The 21,794-nt window shown below is 46.6% G+C and overlaps 1 protein-coding gene and 1 long non-coding RNA gene across 2 annotated transcripts; one reads left to right on the top strand and one right to left on the bottom strand.

Moving 5' to 3' along the window:
- Positions 1–10,491: 10,491 nt before the first annotated feature.
- Positions 10,492–14,071, bottom strand: LOC133352328 (uncharacterized). The gene is made up of 2 exons (XR_009756257.1): positions 13,934–14,071; positions 10,492–11,172 (listed from the first exon to the last, which is right to left on the bottom strand). It is a non-coding gene; the product is annotated as an uncharacterized LOC133352328 (long non-coding RNA).
- MPLKIP (M-phase specific PLK1 interacting protein) lies at positions 13,751–18,030 on the top strand. The gene is made up of 2 exons (XM_061567918.1): positions 13,751–14,557; positions 16,716–18,030. Exons 1-2 carry the CDS (start codon positions 14,165–14,167, stop codon positions 16,920–16,922), a joined length of 600 nt encoding a protein of 199 aa, XP_061423902.1. The 5' UTR covers positions 13,751–14,164; the 3' UTR covers positions 16,923–18,030.
- Positions 18,031–21,794: the final 3,764 nt, after the last annotated feature.

The raw sequence follows: 21,794 nt of genomic DNA, 5'->3' as shown, positions 1-21,794 counted from the left end.
GCTGCCGGCTCCGACATCGGCGGGGCCGTCGGAGAGGGCCGGGACGTCGACTGACGAGTTGGGGTTGGCTCACTCGCGGCTGGCGGAGCTCTTGTATGCAGCGGCCGCTATGCTGGAACAAATAACTCGCCTGGGGCCGGGAGGAGCGACGCGGCGGGAAGATGGACAACGCCCGCCAGAAACTCCCGCCTTTACAACAGCGGGGCGACTCGAAAATCCCGCCACGAAGACAGTAGGGGCGGAGGGAGGAGTCCCAGCTCGTCACGCGGGAGACGGTGCCCAGCCAGCAGCCGCCACGTCATCGGCGGAGGCGGGTCGCGGTGGCAGCCTATCAGGGGTTGAAACGTCACCACCAGCTGACGCCAGCACCGACCATACAGTACGGGGACGCGCTACGGATGCTGCAAGAGACGCTCCAAGAGGATCGGAGACGGAGCCGACATTCCAGCAACGCCTGCCGGCCCTGCAGGTATTTGTTGCAAGCGACGGCGATTGGGGGGGGTTCCAGCGCCGGTTCTTGGCCCACCAAGAGATGGCAGGCTGGTCGGACAACGAGGCGCTGTGTGCTCTCCCGGCGTTATTGGACGGCGACGCCCTGGGCACCCTCACTGCTGCACCCAAGTCGGCACGCTCCACCATTCAGTCGGCGCTGCAGCTGCTGGCCACCGTTTATGGGCCGCCCTCCGATTGTCGCCAGCTCTTCTATGAACGGCAGAAGGGTGATAAGGAATCGCCACTCGCTTATCGCACGGCCCTGCTGTCATTGGCGAAAGACGCTTTCCCGCGTATGGATGAAGAGGGGATCGATGCGATGGTGGCCGAGAAAATTTTGCTGCTGGCTGACGATCTGGACTTCACCATCTTAGCGCAGGACGATGCGGATATGTCATCACTGCGGGCTGCAAGGCACATTCACGCCAATCTCATCTCCCAGCGGAGGAAGGCGAACAAAGCTGCTGCACGACACACCGTGGCGGCAACCTCTTCTGGAATGGAGGGAGCCTTCGCTGCGGATCGTTCTGCAGGATGGCGATCTGCCGAGCGACCGGCTCGGGACGTTCCAAGCCACCGAGACCAGCCCAAGTCCTCTGGAACGCTCGTCGTCTGCTATAATTGTGGCCTCCGGGGCCACGTGGCGTCCGGATGCCGGGCTCCTCGACAGCGCGGTGCGAGACCTGGAGCTGCGGACGGCCCTCCTCACAAGCCTTCGCAACATCCTCGGGCAAGTCATGGCACCCCACATGTTCGGCCTGCACACACACCCACTTTCCTATCACATGGTCCGATACACAATTCTCGGGGGTTGGGTGCTGGTGCGTCGGGTCGCGGCATGTCGGGGAGGGCGCTCCAACCGGGCCAATGGTCCGAGTTGGCTCACCGAGTTGTGGCTGCATCAGCGGGGTCGTCCGTTGTCGCGGGGCATATTGACGGGGTGGAGGTACGGCTATTGGTCGATACGGGAGCTTCGGCAACTATCATTTCAGATTTGATTTATAATATCCTGCCCGTTCAGAGTCGCCCGTTGCTCCCTGTCGATATACCGTTTTACGCTGCGAATGGGGGCTCGTTGGGTATTATCGGTCAAATTCGAGCGCAAATTTCGATAGGGGACATTAAACTATCTGGCCCGGTGTTCGTCTCCTCCTCGCTGGCTATTCCGTGCCTGTTGGGGACAGACTTTTTGGCCAAATTGCCCATCAAAATTCTGATTGACCAGCAATGCATCGAGCTTCCATCGGGCCGACGTATGACGTTCCTACCTGCCACCCCTGCCGTGCGTGTTGCCTGTGCTACGGTACAGGCGCTTGTTGCTCGGACGGTGCGTGTACCCCCGGGGGCACAGATGTTGGTACCCCTGCGCTTGCGTCGACCGTTCGATAAAGGAGTCTCTGACCGGGGCGTTATTTTGGGACCATCTAGAGCCGGGGTGAGTGGGCCAGATCTGGTGACGGCCCAGACTATTGTTAAAGGGGATGGGGACCCGTTTATCGCGGTCCTCAATGTCGGGACACGGACGGCAGTGGTTTCGCAAGGTACCGTGTTCGCACATGCGGTTCCGGTACCTGCGGAAACGCCGATCATTGGCCAGGTGGCCACCGATTCTCAAACGCGATTAGCCTCAGACGCTGACGAGGTTTGGCTGGATGCGTTGTGTGCTGAGTCACCTGACCTGTCTGACGCACAACGTGCTAGATTACGCGCCTTATTGCGAGAATTTTCCGACGTCTTCAGTAAACACAAATACGATATCGGATGTACCAAATTGCTACGCCACCATATTGACACCGGTGACAACGCTCCTATCCGCCAAAATCCTTTTCGGTTAAGTCCCGCCGAAAAGGATCATGTCAAATCGGCTGTAGATGACATGTTGAAATCGGACATCATTTCTCCCTCGACCAGCCCTTGGGGTGCACCCATAGTGTTGGTCAAAAAGCACGACGGGTCCCTAAGGTTCTGCGTTGATTTCCGGCGATTAAATAAGATCTCGGTGGCCGATGCTTATCCGCTTCCTCGAATGGACGAATCGCTGGATGCCCTCGCGGGATCGCGATTCTTTTCCACTTTGGATTTGCTCTCAGGATTTTGGCAACTTCCCTTGGACGACGAATCCAGGCCCAAAACAGCTTTCCGAACGCCGCACGGCCTCTTCCAATTCAATCGCTTACCCATGGGATTACACTCTGCTCCCGCGACGTTCCAGCGCCTGATGGAATTGGTCCTCGCTGGCTTGCAATGGGAAGTGTGTTTGATTTACCTGGATGACGTTATCGTATTCAGTAAGACGTTCGAGGAACACCTTGATAGGCTTCGGGCCGTCTTTCTCAAAATGCGCGCTGCTAATTTGAAATTCAAGCCACAAAAGTGCCATTTGCTGCGCGAATCTGTTAAATATTTGGGTCACATCGTCGGCCGGTCAGGTATCTCAACCGATCCCGCCAAAACGCGTTGTGTCAGCTCCTGGCCTATTCCCACCTCGGTGGGGGAGGTTAGAAGCTTCATCGGCTTTGCTTCATATTACCGCCGGTTTGTTGCGGACTTTGCTTCCATCGCTAAGCCACTACATGCCTTGACGTCAAAAGGGGTCAAATTTCATTGGGGGCCGGTGGAGAACGCCGCTTTTGTCTCTCTTCGGGATGCCCTGGTGGGGGCCCCGCCGTTAAGCTACCCCGATTTTTCCATGCCGTTCGTGCTCGACACGGACGCAAGCAATACCGGGATTGGAGGCGTGCTGTCACAAATTGTGGGTGGCGTGGAGCGCGTTGTGGCTTATGGTAGTAGAGTACTGTCCCCGGCCGAGCAGCGGTACTGCGTCACCCGCCGCGAACTGTTGGCTATCGTGTTCTTTATCCAACAGTACCGGCCATATCTGTACGGCCGGCATTTCACCGTCCGTACAGATCATGCAGCGTTGCAGTATGCCCTACGAATTAACCAGCCATCGGGGCAGTTGTCCCGATGGCTCGAGATCATGCAGGATTTCGATTTTGAGACAACTTACCGGAAGGGGATTCGCCACACCAACGCCGATGCCCTATCACGCCTGCCGATCGCCCCGGATTGCACTTGTTTCTTGGGTTCGGGCCGTTGCAAATCGGCAAGTGACGGCCGGGATCGGGTTCTTGCGGCCGCAGTTGATACTCCTTCGGACGCTGGTCCTATTTCGGAGGGTGGGAGTGATTCCCTACTTGGCTTGTCAAGTACTGAGTGGGGTCGCCTCCAAATGGAGGATGCGACCCTCCTGGCGCTACGACGTCGCGCGGAAGGATCAGGTCAAGGGAAGTCGGGCGTTGACTCATGGGGGTGGTGCCAGGGCTTACTCATGCATTGGGACGGGACGATCCGCCGTCACAGGCTGGTGGTGCCTTCCACGTTGAGGGGTAGGGCTGTATGGGCTGCTCATGAACGGCTCCTGCACCTGGGTACCCTCAAAACACTTGCCATGCTCCAGCTTAATTACTTTTGGCCGGGCATGGCAAGAGACGTGGACGATCTGCTGCGGTCCTGTACCCAGTGTGCACAACGGAAGCCGCCGGCGAAGGGAGCCAGTCCACCGCTCCAGTCCATTTCGGTCACCCGGGTTAACGAGCTGGTCGCCCTTGATATTTTGGGACCGTTTCCTTCCACGCCGAGGGGTAATAAGTACCTGCTGGTTGGCGTGGAATATTTCACGCGATGGCCTATGGCTTGGCCCCTCGCCAACCAGTCCGCAGCGGCCGTTGCGGAGGCTTTTGTTCAGGGCTACGTCCTCGACAAAGGCGCTCCGGAACGGTTGTTGACCGATCAGGGAAAGAATTTCACTAGTACCCTTTTACACGAGGTATGTGGCCTTCTGGGTACAAAGAAAGTTCGTACCTCGCCTTACCATCCACAAACGGATGGGATGGTGGAACGCTTGCATAGGACTCTTACGTCCATGCTATCCCACCAGGTATCTGAGTCCCAAAACGATTGGGATCTACGGATCGGGGGAGTCCTGGCGGCATACAGGATGGCTCCTCACGCGGCGACCGGGTTCTCGCCATTTTTTTTGATGTATGGTCGCGAGGTTGACCCGCCTGTCGCGACTCAGCTGACGATTGCCGCGCCTCATGCTAAGTCGAAAATCGCCGACCATGTTAAATTTAACATCCTTCGCTTGGCGGAGGCACGGCAGGCGGCCATGCAAAACTCTGACTCTCGCCAGAAACAAAACGAGAGATTGCGGTCGCGCCGGACTCACACGCACGAATGGCACCCGGGCGACCGAGCATGGTTGCACTGCCCTCAGGTGCCATTGGCCACCTCGGCTAAGTTGTTGCGACCATGGAGGGGCCCCGTTGAAATTGTGCAGGTTGTGCGGCCTCAATGTGTGCGCATTAAGTGGGGGAAGCGTCGGTGGTTTGTGCACCCTTCACGGTTAAAGCCATTTTTTGCTCCGCACGCTTCCTCCCACGTAAATGGCCGAACATGTGGGGAGTCCTCTGACTCCGGGGGGGCGGGATCGATGCCAGCCTCTGATCCACTAATGACTGTCCCGTCTTCAGGAGCCCCAGGACTGAAGCCCTCTGGGCTGCCAGCCTCCCCCGTGGGGGGCGGCGCTGGCACGTCCGGGAAACCGGACGACCAGGCACCTGCTGATGCGACACCTGCCACTGACTCAACCAAGCCGGCCCCTTGTGACGGGCCCGCTGCACGGACTCGCGCCAAAACGCGCCGGTTGTTATGATTAGCTTTCCGCGCGTGTTCCGTTGCTGCGGAACCCGCTCATTGTATATATGTTTTTTTAATGGTTGTATGTGTGTGTAATAACGATGACCACGCTATCTGCTTGTTGCTTGCTGTCCATGTAAGTGTGTGCGTGTGTTGGGAATGGACGGAGAGTCTGCTGTGGTTGCTGAGTTTCAAAGGGAGTGTGTGCGCTGCTGCGTGGAGTTGTTATCTTGATGGTAAAGTTAATTATTAACGTGGGAGCGTCGGGTATCCTGTGCTGTACCATCTCGTGGGTCACCGTGCGCGATGGGCTTAATTGAAAAAAAAATGTTTTTTTTGGGCTGTATTATGCTGCGAGGTGCTGTGTGCGATGCGGTCGTTGCATGAGAGGGAATAACTGTGTTGTGGTTGAAAAGTTACGACGGGATTGATGGTGTGTTGGTCGCCTGCAGATTTGCTTGCTATTGTGCTTCAATGTACGCGTGTGATCGCGATATGCTGATTGCATGTGCTGTTATACCGTTCTGTATATGTGTTGCGGTTCCGGGTGGGGGTTTTTTTTTTTTAGGGAACCATCGGTTGATGTTACGCTTGTTCTTGTTATTGTTACTGTTACGAGGCACACGTGTATTGACGGTGTTAATCTTTATTCTTGGGGGTTGAGGGATTGTTGCAGCCGGGACGGCTGCGAGCTGTACAGGGGGGGGTGATGTAGGGGTTATTACGGCAGAAACGGCGGACAACAAACACAGGGCTGTCGGCACTCACATACACGGGGGGTCACACCGACGTCCGCATCAGTTATTGCCCACGCCCCCAGCCCTCGGAGGCGATCCCTATAAAAGGTGGAACCCAAAGAGCTCGAGGCAGTTCGACACGAAGCTGACCAGTGAAGATCCAAGACTCGGAGATTAGGCCCTGGGACTCCCCGGTCTCGCCGTCCTTATAAGGGCCGAGCCGGGTAAGCCAGTGGCGCGGCCCAAGAGCTTCCAGACCGCTGCCCTTATCAGGGCAAGGCTGGTTAGCTGGTGCCGAGATCTGTGCTTGCCAGGGCCAGATCAGTCAGCCTCCCGTAGCCCAGTAGAGGAGGACTGGGGGACAGGACAGAGGGCTTAGTACTAGGGTGGGTTTCCCATAGTACGGGTGAAGGGGCCGATACCCCTTCAACTATTGTATCTGTCCCGGAGTTAATAAACAGTGTGTCTCAACTTCCTCATCGTCTCCTCATCAACTTACTACACAAACATGACTCCTTGCAAAAAGGTGTCAGTTTTGCTGCCAGATAGAAGGGTAAAGAACCAATTATCATATTTTTACTGGCAAATGAGGTCCCCATAGTGTAGATCAATTTGATTGTTCGCGGGAGAAAGATTACTTGCTGTGACCGGGCGGGTGGCAAAATGCCGCCCTCTCTACCTTGTGGACCAAAACTCACTTGGAAGGAATTTCTGAATCAGAATCTTGGAAGGGATTTCAGAAGTAGCTCCGTGGTATCCGCTTCCGTGGGCCGATCTCAATTTCAAAGGAGTGCCACTTCTCTTGCGAGAGATCCGAACTGATTCCTCATCTCGTTACGTGACATCGATAGCACATTCTAAATAAAATTGGAGGAGTGGGGAAAGAAAAAAAGAGTTGGGTTACTTGTGGATTGGGTGAGTGTTGTACACCATGAAACGTGTTATGTTTGACATGCACATTTTGAAATCGTAGAGCATTGTGGGATGTTATTTGAGATGCAAAGGTTGCAGTGAGTATGTTATTGATGAATTAATGTTTCAACACACTTCAGATTATATATACCAGTCAACCTTCAAAAAAAGGTTTTGTTAGAGTTATTTTAGAGAGCACTGTTAATGCACTTGAACGTCAGTTTTGTCGAAAACAATAAACTGTAACTTTTAAATAAAACTACTTTGCTTTGTATTTCCGGTGACAAAGTGAGTTAATCGGTGCACCTAAAACACACGGCAAAGTTCGAACCACGAATGGTTGTATTGCCAGTTTACCGTTTCTATCTTGAGATATATTTGCAATTGCACGCATCATAAATCCACTGTCTTTGCTGCGAGTTTGACGGCAATCTGCAAATTTGCTGTTCCTCCAGCAACATGAGGCTGCTAGCACTTATGGCTTACAATTTTTTTTTTAATTATCTGCATAGTAAGAAGCTCCATATGTACATTTGCGAGAAAGGTGGCAAACCATACGTGCAGGTCATGGCGATTAATTCTCCATACGTCAGCATGCTGGTTAGTGTGGTTTGGTGAAGGCGTGGAGTAGAATTGGAGCATGATAAAAGTCTAACAAATGTCGCTACAGTAGACTGCCCTCTGCTAACGACCAAGACCCACAGGATCCGATAACACCACACAAGGACGATCCAGGCTAAGCCCTGCATAGCTTCCGAGATCAGACGAGATGGGACACATTCCGATTGATTTGATCATCGTGAAGATAGAGGTAGCAACACATTATTAACAAGAAATACCTTCACAAGCGGTGTGTTTGAGCTGTGGGCTGCCACACTTTTTCTCTTTTAAACCATATGATATTTAGAATCAAGTGGCAATATGTAAAAACTCCAAAGCTAAGCAATATACTGTAACATATTTAGAACTCTGATGGTAGCAGAGATACTTCTCAAATTTGTCTCAGCAGATCTTTTGGGGTCTTTTGGTAAAGTCACGTAGATCGTTACTCTTTGGTTCTTCCTGCAGTCACGAAAACTTTAAATCAAGTTTTCACGTAGATAGGTTCAAAGAAAATAAAAAACAAAAATTACGACATTTCGATCGCAACACAAGCGGTCGTCTCAGCAGTTTTTCCTTTCACATTTGCATCTGTATTGCCAGCATTTTTGGAGTGGTGGCGCAGTGGTTAGTACTCGCGACACTGCACTAAGAACCCGGCGAACTGTGGTCCATCCCTGGCCATGGCTAGCTTCAATGACAAGCGATTTCTGAAACGGAGCTGCCCCCCCCCCCCCCCACTTCACTAAACCCAGCATGGTAAAGTATAATCAAATATCCCCACGACCTGCATAGCACAGGGAAACCTCCATCCACCACAACCTTCTTGTCCGTGGAATATCCCAAGAAGAAACACCACCGTAACTTCAATTATGTCATTTGACCGGTAGTAGCGAGACTCTACACTTGCTTCAGCAACAGTGTGGATGACTGACCGCTGTGTTTTACACCTGATCTGTAAACCTGCAATGGCATAGCTGTCGAATGTATGTGTAATGATGACTTGATACACTTGTCTTATGATGGTTCATTCATACAGGTAGAGACCACACTGCAACAGCTCCAAGTCTCCCGCGCATCTCCCTTATATATGGACCGAGGCCACACCCCCCTTCTCGAACCTTCTCGCTGGCTCGAGATGCTTGCTCCACCAGCAGAGTCTACCGTCCTCTTCCGTCACTTGGCCACGCCATTCTCGATCATTCCCGTAGCCACCAGTCCCTTCATACTGCAAGCTGACACCCCTGTCATTACCTCCCGTGGCCACTAGTCCCTTCGCACTGTAGGCTGACTCCCCTGTCATTACCTCTCGTGGCCACTAGTCCACTCACACCACAGGTTAACTCCGCTCTCATTAAATATGTACATATGAATGTTGAACTGCTTTTGCACCGTACGTAGCCAACCGTGCTAATCGGAGGTGCGGGGGAAGGACAACAAGCCAAACACAAAAGGCAGTTTATTAAGAAATTAGTTTTAAATCTAGATTTAAAAGTGCAAAGCTCCAGTGACTTCCTAATATCGGAAGGAAGAGCGTTCCAGACGGCCGCAAAAGTGCATTTGGCTGTTCGATAGCCAGCCAAAAGCTGCTGTTGCTGCGAGGACCGAATTTCTTGTGATGGCTTATGTCTGTTGATGAGATCGGCAAGGTATCGTGGTTCATTTGTGGCAACCACTTTGTGTGCAATGAGTGAGATCATATAATGAATTTGTTTGGAAAGGGGAAGCCAATGCAGGTCAGCGAGCACTGGACGAACATGAATGTGCGGGTGGTGTAACTGTACCGTGCCTCACATGACATAGGGATCCAAGTGGGCAGGGGGGAATAATAAGGCACCGGGACCCATGCCAACCCTAACTACACCAACAATACCATGCCACCAGGTCTCAAAGTCAGGCTTGACTGAACGAATGAAATGAAAAACCACACTTTGTTTAAAATATTTTGTCGAACCGTTCGTTGGTGATGAGGCTGATAAGCGTCAACTAACAATACCCGAAAACAAACGTTTTTACTCCCCTGGAACAAATCTTGGCATGATAACATAGGACAGTGGCTCAGTTGCTCTGACACAGACCAAGTGTTCGATCTCTGAGCCATCCGGTCACATTTAAACTGTCTATGTACATTCATAAATTGAGACAATGGGTCTGTTGACCCGCATGGGATAGGAAGGCCCTCGGCTAGCATTCGATTGTACAAGTTACGTAATGATTTTCGTGTGCGTGTCTTTCACCCTCGACTGTTTAGACAACATCTCTGAGTCACTGGTTTTGTCCTAACCGCTCCCTTTCCTGTTGTATTAATGAGTAAACAAACATGCCTCATTTTACGTAGCCAATCTTTAATAGGCATTAAGTAACATTTTAGGGTAGTGGAGATTGTAGGAGGGGTGGCGGGAGAAGCGGTGCACAGTGGTTCGCGAAATTCGCTATGAATCTAGCCACCTGAGCTTGATTCCCAGCTGTAACTCACACGAGTTGGCGAGTTATATCTGAACCGGTCCTGGGCCCCCTTTCTTCACCAACTGCACAAGCCGGAATGGTGAAATACGGTCATATAACCACAAATATCAGTAAAAGATGATTACTTTCAGTGGCTGCAAAAGACAATATTAGGAAAGGTGGTTTGTTACCAATCACAATTTGCATGTTCTCCCCGTGGTCGCGTGGATTTTTTTCCTGGTCCTCCGGTTTTTCCCTCCACATAAAAAAAAGCTTTTAAAGTATTTGGCTACTATATATTTCCACGCGATAAGCCACTTCGTTGAGCTATCATTTGTGGCGAGATCGCTTCTGAAAAGAAGCTATATGGCTCAGTGGGCCTTACCTGGTAAAACTCGGCTACCTCAGTTCAATTCCTGGCCATAGCTGACATCAATGACGAGTGGTAACTAAACCAATCCTTGGACCCCTGGCCCCTTAATAGCCCGTGCTGACCAGTATGGTGAGGTATGGTCAAACAAACTTTTGCAACAATTAGCATTATTATGAAGGGCCCGATAAGACGAGTTAAATATTTTTTTAAAGGAGCTCTGGGTATAATAAATATGTTACATCATAATGGCAAGTAGATGTTTATGCAACAAATTAGAACAGATAAGTTAACATCAAAATATCAAATTTCAGAGCAGCAAACAGGTGCAGGCAGGCTCATGCAGGGCTTTACACAGAGTACAAGAAGCATGGCATCCTCAGGCAACGTAGGCATTCCAAGGTTCTTGTGAACAGTTGGCACAGAGTGGAACAAGGAACGATTCTTGATAGAGCCTTGGTTTGCCAGAAAACAAATTAAGCTCCTGCACCTCCGATTAGCACAGTTGGATACGTACGGTGCGACAGAAGTTCAACGTACATACGTACATACGAAGCTGGGATATCCGATTCATGAAGTGATCAAATACACAAGCATGCAATACACCTCGTTAGATATCTGCCCCCTACACATAAAACATTTTAATTATAAAAAACAAATGCACTTCCCATCAACCACAAATCCTTCTGGGAGTGCACAACCCAAGAGGCACTGGCCAAAACACGCAAGCTTTTGGCGCGGATTCAACAGCGACGCTAATGATTATTATATAATATAACATTTCGTCGAAGCCATGTCTGAAAAAGAGAGTACTTGCTTCTAGCTTTGGGCAGTTCACCAGCTTTGGTTCAGGCGGGTCTGTTGATGAGACGCTGCATGTCGAAACCAGTCCAGCGTGCTTTTATTGCACCAGTGCTGCAAAAAAAATGCACATCCAGAAGGCCTTGTGATTGACAGGAAGTGTAAAAAGAAACACTTGATGGCCAGCCAGAAAACGTAGTCAATTGGATATTTTGGCCACCTTTCTTGATAAGAGAGAAATGCTCATTAAATGCCATGCTGTTGGACGTCCTCGGGCGAACCGACTTATCAATCCACGTTGAGATTGCGACGGTGCATTCGGTTCGTGCATGAATCAAACTTTTGACTTATTTCGCCAATAAGCCACTTTTCTTTCCAAATCTAAAATTACCTTCAAAATTACACTCTAGATGTATAATCACGGTGGATTTAAAATATTGACCTAAGATTGCCTAATTAGTGGAACAGTGCACATTAAAATGTATTTTGTTTAACGAAGTGAGACCTAAAGACAAAATAAAGTGCGGCAAATTTTATTCGGCATAAATTTCAATGTCGAGGTCTGCTAGCCACGAGAGGGCTTCGAGAGAGTTTGCGTAACTGTGCGATTCCTCCGTTTGAAGGAAATGAAGACTAAGAGTGGTTTACTGCAAGGCCCATAGTTCGGGTTGCATAGCCCAAAATCGCATTATTGCAGATTGTTTGTTTGTATTTCCCAGATGTTTTTTTTTATGAAGTAGATGTTCCACATCAACGACTTGTTTGACGTTCTGATGCGGGGTTGATGGACCACAGCATTGACTTTGTGGAATGTCCAACGCCAGGAGGGGGCGACGTTTTGGGTCTTGAATGAGGTTGAAAAAATAATAGGTTTCACCCTTTCTGGCAATGCATATATTATTAACATGTTTAAATTTTGACTTAAAACTTTCGTGACTGCAGGAATTCATATTTTGGTTCTTTCGGTAATGTCACGTAAATAGAAAACCAAAAATGTAAAAAAAAATATATATATAACTTCAATTACCAATTTTTATAAGAAAAAAAAATTAAAATAATAAATTTAAAATAAGAACAGCAAAAAACCCCACAGTAAAATAAAAATAGTAAAATATAATACATATTTTTAAAATTGAAAATAAAAGCAAAAAACTCACGACGTTTCGATCGCAACACAAGCGGTCTTCATCAGGCGGAGAAGACCGCTTGCGATCGAAATGTCGTGGTTTTTTGCTTTTATTATTTTAATTTATTTTAATTAAAACATGTTTAATTTGATTTTACTATTTTTATTTTACTATGGGTATTTATGCTTTTATTTTCAATTAATAATTATTTTTTTTATTTAAAACATTTTTTATGTAATTTTTTTTTTACGTGACTTTACCGAAAGAACCAAGAATATTATCATGTTTATTTGCATGTTTACCACAAGTACCGTGTGTGGCTCTCATGAAATTGTCTTTTCCGAGACTAACGTGCTCTGCAAGCCTCCTGGCTACCATCAAAGGTTTGTACACGAGGCCATCCAAATATACAAACACAGACATAATTGCAACCGTGATGATGGGTACAAACTTAATAATCATTGGAAAGATCTTCTTGGTTCTTTCGGTAAAGTCACGTAGAAGGGAAGTAATAAAATAATAAAAATAAAACATAATAAAACAATTCTCACGACGTTTCGGCCACAACGCAAGCAGCCGTCCTCAGGTGAAGGACGGCTGCTTGCGTTGTGGCCGAAACGTCGTGAGAATTGTTTTATTATGTTTCATTTTTATTATTTTATTACTTCCCTTCTACGTGACTTTACCGAAAGAACCAAGAAGATGAATCCCTGCAGTCACGAAAGCTTTAAATCGAAACATTGGAAAGATGTTATTAACCATGCAAAAAAGATTTAACTACACATATTTGGAGCATTCCTGGCAGCGATTTCAGCCGCACCACCTCTACATAACAATAGGCTCAGTCAACCATTCTACACAACAAAGACTAATTTCCTGGCAGCGATTTCAGCCGCATCACCTCTACATAACAAAAGGCTCAGTCCCTTTTACACGCACCTTTACATCATCCGCACCTAGTTTACACAACAAAGGCTCATTCCTAACAGCGTGCTTCAGCCTCACCGAACCTCACAAAAATAATATTCAGGGCCTACTTAGATTAAGGCCATCAGTCTTACTCCGTACTACAACAACAAAAAACATGGCCATACCAAAAAACTTTTCGAAATCACCCAAATAAAGCCATGAAAGCAATGAAACAGTGATCATAGGAACTGTGACGGAATTTTCACAATACACGACATAACCAACATGTACTGCCAAAACTCTGCAGCCATAGCTGGCTGCATGAGTCACTCCACAACAGCAGGAGCATCAGTCGGAGTATCATCATTTTTCAATGCCCCTTTAAGGGGCCAGGGGTCACAGAAATTTAAACTCCATCCTGAAATCTCACGAGAAAATAAATCTAAAATAATATAACACAATCTAGATTTATAATACAGGCTATTGTAGGAATTGATTAAAACAAAAAAAGTCACGTAGGAAAAAAATTTAAATTAATAAAAGTAAAATAAAAAATAAAATAAAAATCACGACGTACAGTCGTGATTTTTATTTTATTTTACTTTTATTAATTTAATTTTGAAAAAAATTCCTACGTGACTTTACCGAAAAACACCATAAGAATATGAATCCTTGCAGTCAAGAAAGCTTCAAATCTAGAATTTAAACAAAAAAAGTTTAAAGTTTTCTTTGTCGTTCAGTTTCAGCCAATAGCGGCAAGAGACTCCCCGCCATGCGAAGGTCGGGCGTGACGTCACTTCCGCTCGAGGCCCAACTCCCGGCGAGCACCGCGCGCGGACCTTTTTTTTCCACGTCGCCATTTCCTCTTCGTCTTCTCTCCCGCCGTGCGGCTTCTTCCATCTCCTCGCCTCGGTTGTATCCCTCCCTCCCCTCCTCCATCGCTCTCTCCTTTAGTTCGTCTAATCATCGTCGTCCTCGTCACCGTCTCACGCCTGTGTGCGAGTTTGGTGCTGTGCGGAGCGCGTGTGCTTGTCGCTGTTGTCTTCACCTCACGCCGTAGCAGCTTCGCCATGTTCCGTCCTCGCGGGAACTCGAGCTTACAACAACAACAACAGCAGCAGCAACAACAACAACAACATCGCGCCTCTACTCCATCTCCACACCACGGCGGCTTCGGGCCTCATCACGGCGGCCAGCAGAGCCCAGCCACCAGCCCCCGAGGAGCCATGCGCTTCGTCTCGGCGACGTCGCCGCAAACGGCCGGGTTTCAGCAACAGCAGCTGATGATGATGCTGTACCAACAGCAGCAGCAGTTCAGTCCCCAGCAACAGCAGCAGCAGCAGTTCAAGCAGCAGTGCTTCCAAACGCCGTCGCCCCGGTTCAGCCCCTACGGGCAGCAGCGAAGTCCACGTGGTTCCCCGTGGCGCGGGGAGACGCCGAGGGGCCGCGCCTCCTGGCAGCAGGTAACTCACGCACAACACGGGGGACAGGCCGTGGCTTATAGACATACGAGGGTTTGACGATAAGGCCATAACTACACGTGGCTGATAAGCTATAGAACGCATTCGAGGGTTATACGCATGGGGTTAACGAATAGGCGATCGTAAACACGGTTAACGGATGCCTTGTCAAGTGTACAGATTAACTAGAACCACAGCGTTATGTTTCAAATAAGGTCCTCGTTGGTAGACTACAAATTTCGATTTAAATCTTTCGTGCACTGCAGGGATTCATCTTCTTGGTTCTTTCGGTAAGTCACGTAGAAGGGAAGTAATAAAATAATAAAAATAAAACATAAAATAATTATCACGACGTTTCGGCCACTGCTGCTTGCGTTGTGGCCGAAACGTGAGAATTATTTTATTATGTTTTATTTTTTATTATTTTATTACTTCCCTTTCTACGTGACTTTACCGAAAAAACCAAGAAGAAGACTACAAATTGTTCAGAATGCGGTAAGATGCTCACCTGAACTCCATTACGTAACCATATTTCCCCGGTTCACTTGTATTTACACAGGCTGCCGGCCTTGAAACGAGTAGAGTTTGAGGCTTCTACTCGTCGTTTTAAAGCTTTGCAAGGGCTTGCACCACCACATTCACGAGCTTATTCATTCGTACAACCTGCAGACTGCCCATGTGTGCGTGCCTCGATTCCTGGGGTCAGTGGGCTACTTGCTGTGTGCGCCTCGGTTGTGAATTTTTTTCCCTCTTTGGATATTCGTTTAACCGACTGTGTGGATACTTTTAAGTCGCAGTCTAAAAACACAATTTATGTTTATTCTATGTAGCGCTTCCTCTATCGGCCTTTTCTTAATCTAACAAAGGCGCATTGAGGACATTTGTTGAAGGTGCCTTACTAATGTAATTATTAAGCATAAATCGCTAAGGGTTAACTATTATATAGATTTAGGTTATAAGCTATTCATGACCACGTGGGATAATGCAGGGTGTTCAAATTATAAACTACCTCGTATATAGCTGCAGGATATAATATACCTTAATGAGAATATCAACTATAATAAAACATCGTAAAGGTACATCAATGTGCATAATGCACTCTGGTTTATAAACTGAACCTTATGGCGGTACCCCGGGCTACCATAGTACCCCGGTTCTCGCATAATGTCTGTGATGCAGTCATTTTTAGTCTGTGTTGATGGTCGGCGATACGGAAATCGACTCATCTCAACGAGCTGTATACTACGATGCACCACCACTACAGTGCGTACACGAGCGTTCAGGGTTTCAGCGCAATCGTCCTCGCTGCGTTTCGACATCGCGGAGTAGCACCTATTTCGGATTTATTGGTACCCCAATCGCGGAGTTAAGTGCACCCCTGGAAAAAATAGTGTCCCAGAAATAAAATATTTAATTGCCTCGGGCATTTTGTATTGTTTGGTACCAAGGGGTATTGCCATAAGGATCAACTCGCATCCTCATGGGGTGTTAACAGGAGTTGTACTCATTGGATTAAAAGCCATGCTAACACTCGTCAAAGGGTTAGTTGCGAGGTTTTACGAGCACATTGAGGCTTCCGAGCCTCAAAATACTGCACACGTGCCTTGGGTAATGCAGAAAACGCCAAACATTGGGCCACCGTTAGTTGATGTGGGCCCCTTAACAGTTATTGGTCCAACGGCCACCAACGTTTGAATATTTTTTTGTTTCCTCCACAGCGCTGATCATAGCCGCAAGCCCGGGTTAATGTTGGGTTAGAATTATGCAAGTCGCGTTCACTCGGGAGTTTCACCTTGGTTATGAAATAATATCGTCTGCTGTGAAAATTATCCGAGTGGCTTGGTTAGAATTTCATTTAACAAGCAGCCTTAGATCCTGAGTTTTAATCCATGCTTATACTAATCGAGGACTTCTGGTTCAGCAAACTTGAGTCTGTGATCAAAATACCCTACACTTTGCTTTTGGCCACGTTTAGCACTCGGGGTCGTATTTAATCGACATACACACTTAACAAATCGTAGAAACAATTACATTGCCTTCAGCTTGCAGCATTGACCTATAAGGCACCCGTGGAATTAGCTTAATCCCTGAACTTTGTAACCGCGTCATTTTTTTTTAAGCAGTCAGGCGTATTTGTGACAAACAATTTCTCGTCCACAAGGGATCACCAAGGATGCCAGGCTCCCGCTCTCCGTGGCACGGCCGTGCGGACAGGGAGGCTAGTGTGGATTGCTATTACAAGAGCAGCATGGTGCAGGACCCCTGGAGGGGCCTAGTGCCCGTGTCTGTGTCCGACGTGGAGGGCGGCAGGGACCAGGAGGTCAGTGGTAGGCACGCAGGACGCTATTTTGGCCGGCTCACGGCCTAAATTCGCTTCCCGTACTGCAAGCGTTGGTGCCCGCTAGAACATTTGTCCTGGTGTGTCGCAGCCACAAGAGCGGGGCTATGTCGCCTTCCGATGATGCAGCAGCAGCAGCACATTCAGCAGCTGTTTGATCAGCATCACTCGTAAGGCGTATTTTATCGCTGAAAGAGTTTTTGTTTTCCCAAACAAAACGAGCTGTGCATTTCTACAACACGAAGAAACGTTCTTTGTATCTGTTATAATCTCAGCAAACGCTTTACGACTACAGCTGCACGCATTCAAATGCAGTCACAATGTATTGACATTTGTAATAGTGGTTACAAATCTCGTGTTTAATACCAGATAGCCCATAGTCTGCTTACAGCAGATATCTGCTTGGGAGTTGGGCCGTGAAGTTACATCGCACAATAAACAAATTGGTTAATATATTTAACATCAATATACCGGATCCAACTAAAATTGTTTGTTAACCATCTGTGCACAATGTTGGCTAAAAGGGGAAATTGAACACTTCAAGACAACTTTTCTCAACAGAAACGTCCATCTGCTGTAAATTATCATGGGAAATAATAATTTCAAACAGAAGAGGTACATTTTGTGCATTGTTCACCTCGGCATGGTATGTTTGTTTTTATAAGCTAGCAAGGGTATATTTTGCAAAAAAAAATTGTAGTCAATGCATTACTTGAGCATTTACCCCCATGTATTCAGAAGAGCTGTGTTAATTGCATGCATTAGATGTCCGACGCCAACACCAGCAACATACATTTTGGTTTTAATTATGGGTTTGGTTTTTAAAGAGCTTATGGTAATTATATGAAGTTATTTCATACTTTTAGTTCAACATTGAGTTTTTCCCACCCAATAGGTGGTGTATTATTTATGTATATCATGAAACAAGGGCAGTTGATGACATTTATTAGTTGACATTTTTGAATGTAACTCCTGTAATACAAACAAATTTTGTAGTTTTCTACCATCACTTTCCTGTATAAACAGTATTTATTTTGACGAGAAGGCAGCTTTGCCAATTGTTTTGTAAATGTTACTGCTCAACAAAGATAAGGGTTTTTGTAATAAAGTTGTTAAGTTTGTGTGTATCATTTAAATACATTTGCCAACTGCTTCACTTGACACTGCACTACTACACAAGTGTATAAGCGCGTCAATTACCCTGATGTTGATGATGAACACCAGCACTGACATGGATCTTAATATTTTTAATATTAACTATGAATGCCTCATGTATATCATTCACTTTCAAGTCACTGCAGAATAACACAATTATATTGTATACCTCGTCATTAATTAAATAAGTACTGCCCATTTTCATTTATCAACACTGATGACGGTGAGTTGAAAATTGTGAAGAGGTGCATGCTTCAAATTACTAAAATAAAATGTTATTTTTACCAGGTAAGGCCCACTGAGCTATATAGCTGTTTTTCAGAGGCAACCTGGCCACACGATAGTTCAATGAAGTGGGTTGTGTTGGAATTTAAAGCAGCCAAATACTCAAAATTTTTCAATATCTTGAGGGAAAAGCTGGAGGACCCGGAGAACAATCTACGCGACCACGGGGAGATCGTCCAACCAAATATACAGGTTTGGGATTGAACCCATGCCCTGTGTATCAGGTGAGGTAGTTAACATCTCGCCATTGGCGAGGAAGAGGAACCATTAGATAAAACATTCCTGCGGAGGGAGCTGGTAGGAACATTGGGTTGCTCCGTCAATGGCCAGGGTCAACGGTAGCGTGGTGTATTCCGCAAATATGCCCGACTGAGGGTGGGCACAAGCCGGCGTGAGTAGGTTAAACGTTTTATAAGGGCACCACCGGGGTAACCAGCCCCTCCCCACCCCTCCCATTTTTTGATGCACGACGGACGAACACAATAATCCCCTGTGAGCTGGTGTAACCAGGAGGTTCCTACCAGTAAAAACAATTGGGTTAGGCAGGACACGCCGCGAGAAGGTATGATTGCGAGTGGTCGATGCTAACGGAGTGGTAGAATGAAAGAACACTCCAGAGATGACGTCCACTACCGACATGTAAGAATGAAGTGACTGCTTGGGGAGGCCTTAATCCACCAATGCAGCTTAACCATATTTTTGCGGCACACTTTCGAGCTTGCTGGGTCTTTGTGGCACATTGAGACAAAAACTCTGGCCCCGTGTGGAGAGAGAGTTGACAATCCCTTGTATGTACTTTGCACCGTACGTCGCTAATCGGAGGTGCAGGGCAAGGGCAATAAAAGCAGTTCTAAAGAAATGAGTTTTAGATTAAGGGGTGCATATCTCCAGTGGCTTAATATCGAAAGGAAGAGCTTTCCAGACGGCTGCAGAAGAGCATCTGCGCGGGATACAAGGGTGACTGGAGTTCGCGTTATGGTTTGTATTGTGCTTTATATCTGGCAAGCACTAATTGCCACCTTATAATGGTTCGTTAGGCAACCAGAAACCTATGGGAGCTCTGCTAGCAGTACCTTTAGTGAATTGCAATAATCCAGCCTTGTTGATGTGATACAACACGCCATCGTGTTGGATATAAAAATTGCAGGACCTGACTACATTTTGCACGTGGTTATGAAACGAAATTCTGGTCTCGTGGTGCCGTTGCTCTTGAGTAAAAAGTGTTTTAAAATAACAAATTTTAAACCACGCTTTAATTAAATGTACCCTACTCGTGTAATGGCAGAACTCCAGGAAGTGGCCCCACAGCTTGCCGCAGCGTAAGGGGACCGTGGTGATTTACAGGCAACTTGAGTTCAGCGTGGACAATTAAAATATTGTTTAAAAATATATACATTTTTAATGATAGAATAACAGGACCCTGCGGGGTGGGCTGGTAGGAACGAATAACCAAAGAATATAAACAATGTATTATTACACTTGTTTAGCCAGGAAAGCCCCACTGAGTCTAAAGGTTTTTATAGGGTCCTGCCAAGTGTTTGCAGCAGGGGGCGATGTTGCTACACCGAATCGGACGATACGAAGGGAGAGTGAGGCCTAGTTCTAGGCTTTAGGCCTAGCTGTAGGCTTAAGGCCGCCGTGAGTTAAATTTAAATGTTTTTATTATTTATGTAAAAGCTTTAAATTTAAATGTTTCTATTTAAAAGCATCAGGGAATGTAACATTGTTAAACATTAACTCCCTTGCACACACGCGGGGGTACGATACGAGGGGAGAGTTTGAGGCTTAGTTCGAGGCTTTAGGCCTAGCTGTAGGCTTTAGGGCGCTGCGAGTTAAATTTTAATTTAAAAGTTTTAATTTAAAGCTATCAGGGAATTATAAGGGAATGTTACACTTGTTTAGCCAGGAAAGCTTCATTAATTAATGTTTTAATTAAAAGCTATCTGAGGGAATTATAAGGGAATGTTACACTTGTTTAGCCAGGATAGCGTCACTGAGTCTAAAGGTTTTTGTAGGGTCCTGCCAAGTGTTTGCAGTAGGGGGCGATGTTGCTACACGGACGGACAGACGGTCGGACGGACGGACGAAATAATCTATTGTAGGCTGGTCCACTTCGTTCCTACCAGTATAATATTGTCATCAGTATGACATACCTATACCAAGTTTGCAGTCGATACGACATTGGGAAGATGATTGCAATAGAGTTACAAGATTTGAGGACATGACAAGACAAAATATATTGTTTAATGATATAATATGGTATCAGTATCACATAAGTATACCAAGTTTGCAGTCGAAAGCACATTGGGAAGTGGGTAAAAATGTAGTTACAATATTTTGTATGGATACAACAACAGGACTGAGTTAAATAAAAGCGTGTAATAATAAAAAAGTGAATCCTGGAGTCTGCGATGAACGCCCAAAATCTGACGATCAATTTGTCCCAACTGCGTGATTGTATCAAATGTTTTAATTTGTGTCTCCCCATGTCTCTATCTTTGTGTGTCTGCCCAACTTGACCAAATTAAAACGTTACATCTCGGTCGGTATTTTTTTTCCAGCTGCAAAGGTGAATGAAATCGTGCTGTTACATAGTTGTGTAACAGAGACTGCTCCAGCTAAGATGTTCTTAAATACTTGGGTGCTTAGCTTTAGAATATATGCGCTCCATCTAACGCGGGGCAAGATAACGCTGCAAATTATGATTAATACAGTTAGTACATTCTAGATTTGAAGCTTTCATGACTGCAAGGAATCATACTCTTAGGTTTTTTCAGTAAAGTCACGTAGGAAAAAATTATAGAAATAAAATATTTTCTTTCTATGATTATTTCTATTTTTTTCTATTTTTACCTACGTGACTTTACCGAAAAAACCAAAGAGTACTGCTAGTACAAGTTGTTGCTGCTATTGGTGACTTCTGGAACACGATCCAAATAGAGCGTGGACAAATGTTCGTCTTGCTTAGACGCTGTATCAATTTATTATTGACATTTTGCATTCTTGGACAAGACAACGTTAGGTTTTTCTTACGCATCCGTGTTCAATAAGACTGCCTCTATTATTGCAGGGGAAAATATCGTGAGTTTGTGTATGGTATTGCTTTTTTATTTGCCAATAACATCTGATAACCCAGCGGCAATTGTTTAAATCATTGGAATGCTGACTAGACTCCTAAGGTCGAAACACATTGAAAGCGTTCGCTTGCTGCGACAGAAAAGTTGCTGGATGTTGGGAAAGACAACGGGAGGCTGATCCAACTAAAGCAGGTTTTATTACAAGACGGACATTAAGAAGAAAAAAAAACTAAGTTAAAAAAAATCGACGTTTCGAGCCATACCTCTGATGTGTGGCGTGCTAGCCACGGCCTGTAACAGTCGACGCAGCCTGCTATGGGTTCCAGTGCAAGTGCCGTACCAATTAATAAAATGTTTCCAATACGAGTGAATTATTTGATAATCC

Source organism: Lethenteron reissneri, chromosome 40, assembly GCF_015708825.2.
Source record: "Lethenteron reissneri isolate LAM-NWPU_2019-01 chromosome 40, ASM1570882v1, whole genome shotgun sequence".
NCBI classification, from domain to species: domain Eukaryota; kingdom Metazoa; phylum Chordata; class Hyperoartia; order Petromyzontiformes; family Petromyzontidae; genus Lethenteron; species Lethenteron reissneri.
Note: the sequence above shows the minus strand (reverse complement) of the source record. Positions and strands in the feature narration are given on the sequence as shown.

What these genes read in the sequence shown, in the direction of transcription:
- MPLKIP (XM_061567918.1), top strand. Translation starts at nt 14,165, where the DNA reads ATGTTCCGTCCTCGCGGGAACTCGAGCTTACAACAACAACAACAGCAG. An exon ending in GCCGCGCCTCCTGGCAGCAG is followed by an intron (nt 14,558 to 16,715) that starts GTAACTCACGCA and finishes CTCGTCCACAAG; the next exon opens with GGATCACCAAGGATGCCAGG.